Source organism: Nannobrachium achirus (genome assembly GCF_963921795.1).
Source record: "Nannobrachium achirus genome assembly, chromosome: 1".
Taxonomy (NCBI): Eukaryota; Metazoa; Chordata; class Actinopteri; order Myctophiformes; family Myctophidae; genus Nannobrachium; species Nannobrachium achirus.
In genome coordinates this window covers 78,917,114-78,931,878 of record NC_137810.1, presented here as the reverse complement: position 1 = coordinate 78,931,878, position 14,765 = coordinate 78,917,114, and the positions used below count along the sequence as shown (strand labels likewise).

The 14,765-nt window shown below is 44.2% G+C and overlaps 1 protein-coding gene across 1 annotated transcript in view; it reads right to left on the bottom strand.

Annotated features, from left to right (window-relative positions):
• Positions 1–14,421, bottom strand: part of kdm4aa (lysine (K)-specific demethylase 4A-a) — a 72,368-nt gene extending 57,947 nt beyond the window's left edge. Inside the window, exons 1-3 of the mRNA XM_080723200.1 lie at positions 14,284–14,421; positions 3,373–3,516; positions 2,035–2,210 (exon numbers count right to left, since the gene is read on the bottom strand). Coding sequence (XP_080579326.1) covers positions 2,035–2,210; positions 3,373–3,495 — 299 coding nt within the window. The 5' untranslated portion in view covers positions 3,496–3,516; positions 14,284–14,421. The remainder of the gene's footprint in view (positions 1–2,034; positions 2,211–3,372; positions 3,517–14,283) is intronic.
• Between the last annotated feature and the right edge of the window lie 344 nt (positions 14,422–14,765).

The following is a 14,765-nucleotide window of genomic DNA, read 5'->3' as shown; positions in this document are numbered from 1 at the left end:
TTTTCTTTTTTTTTCTTTTTTTATGGATAAATGTCTTCTAAATCAGTGGATCTCAAACTTTTTCATGTTTAACTCATTTCCTGCTTTCCCCGTCGAAACCAGAGATTTCCCACTGTACCGCCATGCTATGCCCGTAGATCCCGGAAATGTAATTCGCTTTAATCATTATGAAACAATTAAAAGTATGATCGCTCTTTATAGCCGATTCGGACTCTTTAGGCTCGCCTCCCAACTGTATCCGGCCGTATTTCCTGTTTTGACCAGATCTAGGTTTCCGTATCCGGTCTAAGGCCCAATCATAGCTCCGCTCCCATAGGTTTCCATCGTAAACAAGGAAGCTGCCTGCACAGCTATAACATGGTCTTTTTCACGCAGATTTTTTTTATTGGGAAGCTGTTATGATTCTTTTACCCGCCTGGCATATGATCTGCGCACATATGGCCTGCTATGTGCGCGACGTGCCCTTGCAGGAACAGCTCAGCCTTTTACATGAGTTTTTCTGTAAACAGTGGCAGATACAGCCTGACAACGGATATTTCTTTTTCCAATGGGATTGTTTTTTTTCAAAAGCTGTGGTCCGGTCTACAACGCTGGTACATGTTACATGCACAGATCGTGCGCGATGCGCGCACGTGCCCACGTTAAAAAGGTAAGGACAATTTGGCAGTTGCTTAGTTCAGCTATGTTTAAAAAGTTAAGGACACCCACAATTACATGAATTTGACTGCGGATGCCCCCCCATCTCAAAATATGTTGTTCCAGGGACCCCCAGAAGCAGAGATTTGAGTCACAAAAGTCTTTTTTTTTTTCTTTTTCTTGGTTGTAGCCATATTTGTGCCACTGTTGCACAAATATATAGGGCGATCATCAGCCTGGCAAGCCAACCTCATACTGTGCATTCACTCACTCGTTCCTTCCCACAATATAAGTCTGGACTTTGGGCTATAGGCAGCTTGAAAAGAGCTTGAAAATAAAATAAAAAGTAAACACGACACGTCTTTTGGGCCGATGAACCCCGCTCGTGCATACTCCTTGTTCCTTTTTAATTGTTGAAATCTATTGATTCCAACTCTGAAATAACTTCACGTATTGCTAGTTTTATCGTTTCAGCGTTAACTGTTACACTTGTTGCATCGAGGGCAGCCATGTTGTTTTGAAGATGCCACAGCATGTATTCTACGTCACCATCTACAGATGGACCAATCAGGGGAAGCTTTTCACTTGTTGTGCGGACAGCAGTTGAAACGCAGTCACTGATTGGCCCCGATCATTTTTTGATTTCTCATACTCGCTGCCTATACGCCGAAGTCCAGACCTGATACTGGGGAAGGAATGAGTGAACGCAGTATCAGGGATGGCCTGCCAGACTAATCATTCAGGGAAAGAAAACATGTTAACCCATTTAGGCCTAGAATTATTGAATGCTTTAACCAGTGAAAAATAGCAGATATACAAGCTCACAGCGCGGCACCGAGTGCCTCGCTGCGAGCCTGTAGATCTGCTATTTTTGAAAAAGTCATGAAAATGTGTGCAAATCTTTTAATATATGTATTTTTAAAGCAAACGTTTGTAACTCAAATTTTGCTTCTGGGTGATCCCTGGAACTAGATATTTTGAGATGCGGGTTCGTGGCCAAATACATATCAGTTTGGGTGTCCTTCACATGAAAAGGTTTGAGAACCACTGACATAGTAGTCTCTCAAGAACAGACTAACTGAGCTCAAGTGAAAAGGACCTTTTCTTTGACGATGGCTGGTCAGATTGCTGACATAGAAACATAGGTTTTTCCCAAAAACCTTAGAAGGATTCAAAAGACACTTATAGAATCGGGTCAAAATTCTAATTTTCACGTTTAAAAAAAAATAGCAGATCTACAAGCTCGCAGCGCGGCACCGAGTGCCGCGCTGCGAGCTTGTATATCTGCTATTTTTCAATAGTGAAAGCATAAAATAATGATACACAATAACGTGTACCCGTTCTAAATGGGTTGAAGTTGAAAAAATGGAGACACAAGGTTTGTGTCATTTGACTGACTTCTCCAGGCCGGAGGTCTTGCGGAACTCGTGGACGGTCATGGGTTTCTTCTGGATGTTGTACTGCGTGAAGAGACCCGTCTGGCCCGTCACCACCTGCTGGATGGGAGCGGGAATCACCAGGTCACCAATGTCCTCGTAACTCTGCCTGGGCTTCCAGTCTTTAGGGGGAATCACCTTGAAAACACATTAAAAATAAACACGTGATTAGGATGGGACGATAAGCGATATTATCGTTTATCGTGATAAAAAACACTCGAGATAATCGTATCGTGGAGATTTAATTTATCACGATATCGTCCGCCGTCATGCACTGGGATCAATTCACCTTTTATTTGCAGAGCTGCATATCCGCTACCACTTAAACCATCTAGAATTGGTAAAAGGTACTTTATAATAATACGTACTTGATACCATCTTTTTTTCACTCTCTATCAAATGTCTTTGCCAAAAGATAGCCGATCTACAAGCTCACAACGTGTCACGTTGCGACGCCGAGAACGAACCCAAGAGAAATTACGTTTCTGTTCATACTATGTTCCAGTCTTCAATGCGAAAAACAGTTAAATTGTTAATCAGAATTATTTGTGTGACAATTAATGGCCAATTTAAATTTGTAATCGTGACTAGGGATGGGACGATATTAAAATGTCATTTCACGGTTATTGTGGCCAAACAACGAATTACGATATTATCGCGACAAACAAAATTTCCCCAACATCCATTATCCTGGACCAGAACGTTTGCGAAAAAATAGCCGATCTACAAGTTCACAACGCGTTGCAATCGCGATGCGTTGTGAGCTTGTAGATCGGATATATTTTGGCAAAGAGATTTGGTAGAGAGTGAAAAAAAGACAAATATGTTATTAGGTCCGTTTGACCAATTAAAAACTACTAAATCAAATTAATAATTTGACACAAAACTAAAAACAAAACAAAGTATTTCCTTGTTTACAGACGGCTGAAAGTATTCCACAATCACGGTCGCCTTGGAAAACAAGGGAGTGCTGATTAGATAGAATCCATACGTTGTCTATTTCTTGTTTAAAATATTTCTAAAAACATTCTTGAAAGCGACGTTTAGTTGTAAATGTCGCTGTGTGTTTGTTTACATGGCTGACATGTTGGATACAGCACAAGACTCACACAGTGCAGCCTGACTGCAGCAGGTGCTCTGAGCCTTTGATTAGGCAGCGGTCGGTTATAGAGCGGAGTGGTCTCTTATCCGGAAATATCAGACCTCTGATTTCAGCGATTGACCAATCAGAATCAAGCATTCAAACAAGCCGGGTAACAATAACGATTATGGTTCCATCCCTACTCTATAGTATACTCACCTTGGCCATGCCAGCCCTGTGCGCGCCCTGAGACTCCATGTAGGCCACGTAGCGATGAAAGTCCTTGAACTCCTCCTTGGAGGGGGAGAAGGTCATGACCTTGGGGGCCGTGTCAGAGGTCATCCTGGCCCGTTGATCTGCGCACTGTTGAAGGAACACGTCACATGATTAAATCACATGTCCCTTTCTTATTACATTTTTATCCCACGATTTTCTAACCCATTTTTCACCTGGTGTCAATTATCTAATGTAATCCTGGGCGCTACACTCCCTCTGCTAACCTGGGGAGAGCAACAGACTGACCTCATGCTTCCTTCTATGCATGAAGAGTCCAAGTTGCTTCTTTTCACCTGACGGGGGATTTCCCCGGTTTGGACGTAGCAAGTTGATGGAACACGTTATTCCAACCAGTTCCTTTCCCCTCCATCAGGCGCCACGGCTGGCCAGGGGGAGGCAGTATAGAGACCAGGATTACTGCATGTTTTTCTGAGTGTACCTACCCTAGGGGATACGGGGAGAACATGCAAACTCCACACAGAAAGGCCCTTTCAACCAACCCCACTAAGGGTGTGGGCACTGATGACACGGAGGAGAGAACACGCTCCCAGAGCCCCTCCCCCCAGTGGGAATCAAACCCAGGACCTTCTAGCTGTGAGGCAACAGCACTACTGGCTGCACCACCGCAAATATTGAATCATTTTGAATCTTCAAACACAGATCTCCTCTTCTGGGGGTCCCTGTTATAATTGTTTTGTTCAGATAGGGGTCCTTGGCATGAATATGTTTGTGGACTACTGATTTAGAAGGCATTTGTAGAATCAGCCTCATGTCTTAATGGTTTAAACTAATAGATGTAAGCTACGTCACCTATAGAGGGTATGCGCGTGGCATCACTGTTGCTGGATGTTAAGTGGGAACGCCTAGTGGCAAAACACAAATTTCTGCCACTGACAGCCCATAAATCCAAACAGAAAATGAGAAAAGTCCTATCTGATTGTATTAAACAAAGTTAACTCACCAACATTGCGGGTGTACTGAAAGCTTGAATTATCCTCTTTCTATCTGCAAAGGTTTTGTTTCATAAAAATCCACCATAGGCATTTTATGAGCTACTTTCGGTCAAGACATTCTGGCAGGTTTTTATTTTTCCAAGTGTCAGAGTTTGGAAGCACTCGTTTTCAACAACACAACATCTTGCTGCCTCCTGCATTATGTGCAATTTAGAAACAGGTGGTATGCAGGCAGGGGCGTCACACCAAGTTCTGGGCCCTGGGTACAAGGATTCACTGCGGGCCCCCCATGAATGTTAACACCTTGACATCCGAAATAGAATGGTGGTTGGTAGATTAGCCGTGACATTTCTATTATTGTATTGTGATCTGAGACATAATATTATGTTTATAAACATGACCCCGCAGCCCCTCCATCTTGAACAGCGCCGCTGTTTTTTCTTTTTTTTTTTTTCCCCAGGCCAGTAACTCACCATGATTTTCTCGATTTCCGTTGGGATAGAATGGGGGTTTTGGCCGATCGTCGATGTCCCCGTGCGTTTCGCGTGCGCGATCCTTTCACGTAAATGTCCCCGCAAATAGTCCATGTGTGACTGAAGAACAGAACTGAAAAGTTTCGCTAGCATAGCCCCAAGCATGGCTGCTGTAGGAGCTCGAGTGTGCAGACAGCAAACGGATGGCTGGGAGTAGCCTTGGAGAAGGAGAGGCGCTGACGTCACCTCTGCTTCATGCACGGTCTGCATGAGCTATCAGTGCACGAGTGGTGACTAGGGAAGGTTAGACGATCGCCGATTTTCGGATCAAAAGCTTTTATTCCGGTTTTAAAGACAAAGTCCGGGAATGTACGACGTGGCTGAGAGTCCCTGGGGGGATGTGCGATATAGTACGGTTTTAACATTAAGGGGCTCCCCGTGGCTTAGAAGGTGTTAACTATTGAAAAATAGCAGATATACAAGCTCACAGCGCGGCACCTAGTGCCGCGCTGTGTGCTTGTAGATCTGCTATTTTTGAAAAATCGTGAAAATGTGTGCAAGAAACCTGTCAAGGACCCCCAAGATGATATGTATTTGGCCACGGACCCCGATCTCAAAATATTTAGTTCCAGGGACCCCCAGAAGCAAAATTTGAGTTAGAAATGTTCGCTTAAAAAATACATATATACAAAGATTTTCACACATTTTCACAACTTTTCAAAAATAGCAGATCTACAAGCTCGCAGCGCGGCACTCGGTGCCGCGCTGTGAGCTTGTATATCTGCTATTTTTCAATAGATAAAGTTATTAGGGCCCCTCCACCTTGGGCCCCAGTAACTCAGTCCCACTTTCCTACCCCTTGTGACGCCCCTGTATGCAGGGCCGTTGAATGATTTGCAACTAGCACTTCCAAACTCCAGTGCTCCATGCTGCTCAATGTTTTGCCACTCAGTCTAGATGAGGGGGGCGGGGCCCAGTGGACGTGCATACCCTGCACTGCACCCTCTATAAAGGCTTATCAAAATGTATATAATATAACTTTCTCAGAGCGGCAACCATAACTGCAGCTCACCAGGAGCAACTAGGGGTTCAGAGTCTTGCTCAAGGACTCTTCTGCATGTGGACTAGAGCTGGGACCGAAAACCCGTGGAGCCCGACTGACCCGACGGGCTTGGGCTCGGGGCAGACGCTTTTTCATAATTAATTGTTGGACGTCGATTCGGGTCGGACATAATTTTGATTTATAGAAAATAGGGTGTAAAATGATACAACTATCTTCTCTGTGTGTGCTGTGTGCTATTTCCTATTTCCTCTGTGTGTGCTATTTCTGGTGCACGTGACAACGCTCAGTCAGGGCTGTATTAACCATTGGGCCGGTGGGGCCGTTGCCAGGAGCCCTTGGCTCTCAGGGGCCCTTGGGGGAACTGGGCCGTGTGGTCATTGACAATTTACTCAAATTAAATGTATTATGTTAATTAAAAATCAAATGTGTGGGCACTGTGGGCCCCTCCTCTGTTGTCTACAGGTGCTTTCTTGACCCACAGATGATCCTCATGGCTTAAAATCCGAGTTGGATAGTACGCGTTTGGAGGGAGGGGGGTTATGGTGGAGGGTGGGGGGGGGGGCCCTAAAAAATATTATAGGCCAGGGGCCCTCGCGGGGGTTAATCCGTCCATGCGCTCAGTGCGTTGTCTTGACAACCACGCACCTTTTCCTTTTCCTCCATAACAACATGTAAACCATAATGGTTGGATAACATAAGCGTAAACCTCAGGACGGAATACAATTTGATATTGATAACTGTGGAAAGGTTTGTGTGTGTGAATACTTTATTAACAGTTTGCAAAATCTTTGCAAAAGGTCTGCTGTAAAAGGAATAAAGTATGTATGTGTGTGCACTTTGCACTGCTGTGCAGTGAGTCACTGCATTCAGACCACATGTGCAGTGCACGTTATATTATTTAATAATCAACATATCTAAAACACTTTCACAAGTCACAATGTGGCTTAATATTATTAAGGGTAAGGGTCGTTTCATACTGTAATAAAGAGCCTAACTAATTTCGGTTTGGGAGGGCTCCCCGACCCGAAATAATTTAAGTTCGGGGGGAGTCCATTCATACTTTATTAACGGCTAGTGCCGAAGTCGCTTGTAAATACTGGAGGTCCATGGCATGACAACGTTTGTGGCCGATGAATGAGCATCGCAGGGCGGATACATATCTGACTGGCCCTTGCGCTGCACGCTGAATGACTGGAGGTCCAGTGAGTAGCTGCTCCAGAAGGCAGCAGCACCAGTTACGGGGTCTCTTCTGTCTCTCACTCACAAACGCTCAAGCTCTGTCAAAAACATTTAATCTACAAGCTCACATATAGACGTGCCGCCTTTCTTGCTGCATGCATGTCATCACACAGTCACAACTCGTCGTGGAAAACCTATCAATACGGAACACTAGCAAAGTTGTGTTTAAGCTCTTCTTTTCTCTTTAAAACGATAAACGAAACCCATATTTGGGTCTGGACATTGCCGAACCGAAATTAGTTAGGCTCCTTATTACAGTGTGAATCGACCCTAACAAGCAGGCACGCTGCATGCACTGCACATTAGAAAAGTTTGCTAGTGAGTGTAAATCAGTGGCTTCCTCAAAGAAAAAGAAATGAGGGGAAAAAGCGGTGAAATCTAAGGGTCGGCACGGGTCGGACACATTTTAATGATTAATGCTCGAACTAGGGATGGCCAAATGGAGATTTTTTCTTAACCGATAACCGAAAGGCCTTATCAGTTAATTAACCGTTAACCGTTAAGGAAATGTGTTCAAAAATGCGCTATTTTAGCGATTTTAAAAAAGGAAAATACACACGTTTTTCCCCATAATAAAGTGCCATATTTACACATTAAAAACAATAAAACTAGGAGAAACAAGAATACAATTGTTTTCTAAAAGAAATGAGTTTTTGCAAAGAAACGGTGGGATTGAAATGATCAGTCTGTAATGTGATGCGCTCTCGCCAGGCACGTGCGCACATACAGCAAAGGGGGCTGGAGCACTTAACTTTTATCAACAGAATTGTCCACCAAAAGGCCCTTCAGCCCATGCCTCTCTAAAATTCTGTGCACTCCCTGTCGGTCGCCTAACAACACAGCAGCAACGAGATGCTCGCATGTAGAGCAATAACTTTCAATCATATGACTTTTGGAATGGTTGGATCGGCTAAATGTGATGTCCATTTAATTAATTTTCTTCTCTCTCGCCCGTGTTTTGTGTGTGCTGATGCAGCGATCATTGAATTTGCGACTCTGAGCGTTGTTATTTTCGCATATCCTAGCTACTCTGTAACCAAGATGACTTTTAGCGTTCCTCACGTCATCAACATGTAACATTAGAAAGTTGTGTTTTAAGCTCTTCTTAAACGGGATTCAATGTGACGTTATGTCTGTTTTGTAAAATCCAATCGACGACGGAGCATTTGTTTCCTGATGAACAAGTCAGCGTGTACGACTCCAAATCAAGCAGCGTCGCAGACTCGCAGTTGCGTGAATGCATGGATGTTACACAGGCATTGGTGTCCAGAAATGTGTGACCACAGCGCGTTGCATGGTTGATGACGATGTTGCGTAGATATTGGTGTACGGGGCTTTTGGTGTGACACATGGGTTGATTTCCTTTTTCTTTTTTTTATCGGTCAAAATTAACCGTTAGTGCTTACCGGTAACCAATTTCTTATCGGTTTAACGGTAACGGTTAACCGTTGGCCATCCCTAGCTCGAACGTCGATTTGGGGCGGACAAAAACTGTTGGACACGTTTCAGAACGGACAGAAAAAATGAGCCTGATCCCAGCTCTAATGTCGACTGGAGGAGCCACGACAGGTGGCACGACAGGTTGTGTGTTGGTCTAGCAGGTCTACAAAATGTCCTAGTAGTGAACTCCCATATGTCTTGGTAAATCTATTTTCTTTTTTATAATATTTGTATTGGGTGATTGAGCACAGTCCGCATACAAGATTAGATTGAATTACTTAAGATTATTAAGTAATTCAAGTTTTGCAGAACACGCGTCAAAAAGAAAAAGGAAGGACAAGGTGTTAGCCTCTCTCTAGTACATTCAGTGCTATTGTGATTCCACGGTTTCCACCCAACCAAGTTTTCTTTTTTCTTTTTTTCATCCTAAAGCATGCATACACATCTCAGTTCCTTAGGGTTTCAAGTGCCAGCTCCACTCCACCTACAGCGCCTCACAAATTTGACTGCACAGTTCATTCAATTGTTCGTTCTCTCTATACTCAAATAATACTTCATTAGTGATGTCCAATCTTGAAGGTAGGGTGCTTCTTTTTTTTATATATATATATACTTAACTCATTTAGTGCCACCCCTTTCACCACTAGAGGGCGCCCAGTGGCCATAGAAAATCCCATAGAGATATGCTGGTATATGCAGAAGCCCTGCAGCCATGACTTGCCTGAACACTTTCCTTTGTGCATGTACAGGAAGAGGATGAAGTTAGCTTGAAGTTAGCTATTGGCTACCAAGCATTTTAGAAGCCTTATTTTCGTCAACTTAGCCATGATTAAACCTTGCACACCTCATGCATGGGACAAAAACAGAGAAGAATGAGCTCTAAAAAATCCAATGCAATCCTGGATTGCATTGGAGTGGATTTGTGCAGTTTGTTCAAAGCTTTCAAACAAAAAAATCCGATTGGAAATCCGTTCAGGCATTCTTGAGATAATCGCCATTATGTTTTACATGTTATGTAAACAAACATGGCTGCCCTGTATGTTAGATGGGGTTGTATGGGGGTGGAACATGCAAAATCGCGATTGAAATCATGTTCACTAGATTTGATGGGGTCCAAAAAAAAAAAATCAAAAAAAATTTTTTTAAAAAAAAAATTTTTTTTTTTCTTTTTTTTTTTTTAATATCCCGAACTAGTTCGGGATAGGCACTCTGGGATGCGATAATATATCCCGAACTAATTTGGGATAGGCACTCAATGAGTTAAGATGAAAAAAATAATTTGCCTGCCAGTTGGATGTCTAATTTGTTATGTGTCATAGTAAATCAGTGCCATCCGTGTAAGGATATATTGATGACCCATGATTGTGACGCATTGATTTGAAAGCTTGTAGATCAGCTAATAGTACTAGTAGTATGTGGCGGAGAGAGACGCAGCCCCAGCCTGAAGCCTCAAAAGTCTAGTATCTGCCGATTCTGCCCTCATTCCATAGGGGATATCCCTTTGGAGTAATTGCGACCGTCAGGTCGCACTTACTATCAAAACCTCCACAAAGTGTAAGTCCGTCTGTCTGTCACACCTCACACGTCACACTCTTGCCCTGCTCATATCTCCGCAACCGTTGCCCCGATCCATGCCAAATTTTGCACACACGCTCCTTGCCTGCCAAACTACAACCTCCAAGGACCCCCGGAGCTCCAGGGACCCCCAGGTCCCTGGGGGACCCCCAGATGTAAAAAATGACCAAATGTGCAAAAATGACCACCCCAACGGGGCTGCTCACGGGGAATTCCCGGGGACCACCGACTCCTGGTGCTCCAGAACGGATGCAAAAGTGGTGGCGCCCCCAGTGGAGGACCCCCTCCACTGCAGCTCACATAAAATGCCGTAACTCGGGCTAGGAGCGTCCGGGAGAGCCGGGGCCGGTACCTATTCGTCCGCCAAGGCAACGCGGAGACCCCACCCCTCATTTCTCACATGCCCCTCTTCTAGCGCCACCATGAGGCCGATTCTTGCAAAACACATTTTTGGACACTGCTCCTACAGATTTTGCCCTAAAATCACACAAATCGGTACACACTATGTCTACACGTCCCCCTACATTCAGGAACCAATGCCACTTACAGCCCTCTTTGTGTATACATGTCACCTGACGGTCGCTTATCTCCCGATTAGGGAGTCTTACTGGTGGTTAAGATATTGGACTTTCACGCGGGAGACTTCGAACCCGGGTGGGGTGATTCGGATCACCTCCGTTACAAGTAGTAGTAATAGTATTAGAAGCTCTTCACCAATGACAACCTATTGATTAATAACATATTACTTTATTAAATGATCGATTATTCAAATCGTTTCATAATCTTAAGTGTCAAATCATTCATCCATTCATTCATTCATTCATTCATCCATTCAGGTGACTGAATGACAGTAGAGTACTGTGAAAATCATTATTTGGTTCACAAATATTCTAAAATAGTCAGTTTAGAGGCCAATAAACTGAGAAATCGGACAACCTCCTTAATCCTTTCTGCCAAAAAACACTACTTGGATGAGATAGTTGAGGAAAACATCCACAAACCACGAGACCTATGGAAGCCATTTAAAACCCAGCTAGGCTGTGGTGCTAAACTTAGATCCATAGCCAGCAACATATCCATCCAAACTCCCATAACCCTCCTCACTGACAGTCTTGATGTAGCCAAAAATTTCAACATCTATTTCACCTCCATGGCCAAAAATCTGGTCAATAAACTGCCCGCTCCATCTGGGCTGTTTGGTGTTAGGCACATCTTGAAATTCTACAGGAACCTTGGGGTATGCAAAGACAATTTTAAACTTACCACGGTGACAACTGATGAAGTGTTTAAAAAACTGCGCACCCTACCTCAATTCAAGGCCGCTGGCCATGATAAAATCGCCCCCAAATTTCTCATAGACTCAGCTGCCACCATTGCCCCAATCATTACCCATATTATTAATCTATCTATCAAGCAGGGTTATGTCCCCCAGGACTTCAAATTAGCTAAGGTAACCCCCCTGCACAAAAAAGGCAGTAAACTTGACCCTGGCAACTACAGGCCAATCTCTATCCTTAGTTCCATCAGCGATCATTGAATTTGCGACTCTGAGCTTTGTTATTTTCGCATATCCTAGCTACTCTGTAACCAAGACGACTTTAGCGTTCCTCACGTCATCAACATGTAACATTAGAAAGTTGTGTTTAAGCTCTTCTTAAACGGGATTCAATGTGACGGGGGTCTGTTTTGTAAAATCCAATCGACGACGGAGCATTTGTTTCCTGATGAACAAGTCAGCGTGTACGACTCCAAATCAAGCAGCTTCGCAGACTCGCAGTTGCGTGAATGCATGGATGTTACACAGGCATTGGTGTCCAGAAATGTGTGACCACAGCGCGTATAGTTGCATGGTTGATGACTTGATGTTGCGTAGATATTGGTGTACGGGGCTTTTGGTGTGACACATGGGTTGATTTCCTTTTTCTTTTCTTTTTTTATCGGTCAAAATTAACCATTAGTGCTTACCGGTAACCAATTTCTTATCGGTTTAACGGTAACGGTTAGCCGTTGGCCATCCCTACTTGTGACTGCAATCTGTTTCTGTTCGCGGATGACTCGGCTCTCCTAGTCTCAGGCAGAGACATATTGCAGGTTGAAAAGGCCCTTAACTGGGAACTTAACAAGATCTGCACCTGGCTCAATGACAACAGACTCTCAATTCACCTAGGCAAAACTGAATGTATCCTCTTTGGATCTAGTCAGAAACTTAGCCTAGTTGAGAACTTCACAATTAAAGTAGGTGACACTGTGATAGAAAGAAAAAACTACATCTGCTACCTGGGTTGCATCCTGGAGGCTAACCTATCCAGTGAAAAAATGACCACCAAGGTAATCAATAAAGTCAACCAACGAATTCGCTTTTTGCAAAGGGTTGCCCCGCTGATCAATATTAAATCCCGAAAGACACTAGGAGGTGCTCTTATCGGGCCCCTCATTGATTACGGAGTCCTTGTCTGGTATCGCGACGCCCCAGCCGCCTTAAAGTTAAAGCTCCAAACAGCCCAAAACAAACTAATTAGGGTTGTGCTTGGTCTCCCTCCTCTGACCCACCTTACCGATCATCACCACGAAAGCGTGGGATGGCTCAAAGTAGCTGACAGAGTACAGCATCTTGCAATGGGCCTGGTGTACAAGATACACTACACCTCCAAGATTCCCATGTACCTGACAAACTACTTCTTAAAGGTCAAGGATGTTCACAACCACAACACCAGAGGCAGCTCCACTAATCATCATCAACGTAGATTTAACACTAAACAAGGCTCTAACTCGTTCTCCTGCTACACCATCAACATGTGGAACGCCCTTCCTCAAGCCCTAAAGGAGAGCAAATCCCTAGCCTCCTTCAAAATTGGTATGAAAAGTCACCTTCAGACAGCTGCTACCCGTGACTTGTAAATAGACTAAGCCCCCATGCCCCCCCCCCCCCCCCCCCCCCTTTTATTTTTTCTGCCTTTGTATTTGATGTTATACTTTTGAAACTGATATTATCCTAGATAAAGTACTATGTTCTATCAGTCTGTCTTTCAATGTTATATGAGATACTAAAAGTGTGGTTCCTGTGGAAATAAGCCTCGGCTTTCTAGGATCTCCTTTTAGTTGACCTTGTACCAGTGATTTGTACTGTCATGAAACTGTACTTTTTTTTTCTATTGCAAACTTCTAATAAATTCTTCAATCAATCAATCAATCAAAAAAGATTTTTATCTGGTACCTAAAATGTTTTAAAACGTTTCGCTATGAGTTGATGTTAATGGAGCCATTATTAGTATTATTTTTATGAACTAGGTTCCTTATTTACAGAGCGAGCAGCAAATCACCGAGGTCGCCCCGCCCAGTGGGCGGCTGTGATTGGACGAAAGCTCTGGTTGAATCGGGCAGCCGTTTTGTAATTGGACTACGTCCGCGTCCGTCAAGGCCGGGCGACCAATGACAGCCGTTTCCACCGAGGGGGGCGAAGAAAAATAGATGGGAGGGGAAAAAACTGTTGGGTTCTTTAGCCGCTAACGCTAGCCTCACTGCAACTACCGTTACTTTGTCCGTTTGTTGCTTACAGATTAACAACAATCGGCGAACACGTCGTGCCGTCATTGATAAGCAACCGCCTGCTTATCAGCTAAAAGCATTTCAGGGAAATTATTTTAAAAAATGTTGTTGTTTTTTGCAGCCGTCAGACATCTCTGTGACAGCTGCCCCAAGAAGCCCCGTTTATAACTCGACTAGTACAACGGTGTCGCTGAGGGGGGGGAAAGCAGATCTACAAGCTGTCTACGCGTCGCCTCCGCGACTCGTCGACAGCTTGTAGATCAGCTTTCCCCCCCCCCAGCGAGCAATACTCTCGCGAGTATAAAACTTTAAGCAGGGAGCGATTCCCCCTTGTCGTTTGAATATCCGGCTTTAGGGCGGAAACGGAAACGCACCGCGTACGTTCATGCGTGTGAGCGTGGGTGTCACCGGATACGGAGGGGCGGGCTCTAGACCGGATGTGCACTCGGAGCAGGGAATGGGAACCAGGCTCTGCTCCACAAGCAGAGGAAAGGCTAGCTCGGTCAGACAGAGAAGAATGGAGCAGGGGGAAAAACTAAACAAATAAGTAATTAGTAAATATTACCTGCAGGCGTGACAAAAGCGGCAGTTTTCACATGTATCAGTGTATCTGCAAATGTGTTTAAAATCCAGGTGGTGTGTTTGTAAACACAAGAAGGAGAAAAAAATAAAAATCAGTCCGGATAGAAGAGATAGTTCTCCATTATTCCACACACACAGCGTCGCGCGCATGCGCACTGGCAGTTTGTTTACAGTGAGGGAGAGGGGCTCAGAGAGGGGGCGTGGTCTCTGTGCGTGCGCGCGCGCGCGTGTGTGTATGTGTGTGCCACATTAAAGGAGTAGTTCACCCCAATGGAGACTTGAGTTCAATAATATATATATTTTGTTGTATTTGTCAAAGACAAAAAATGTTATTATATGCATGGCACTGGATGGGGAAACCGTCAGGGTAAGTTTACTATAATCAATGTTTTCGTCTTAGGCGCCGTATAGACATTTGCGTGAAACATCTTCTCCGTATCGTCTGAGAATGGCCACTGGGGGCGC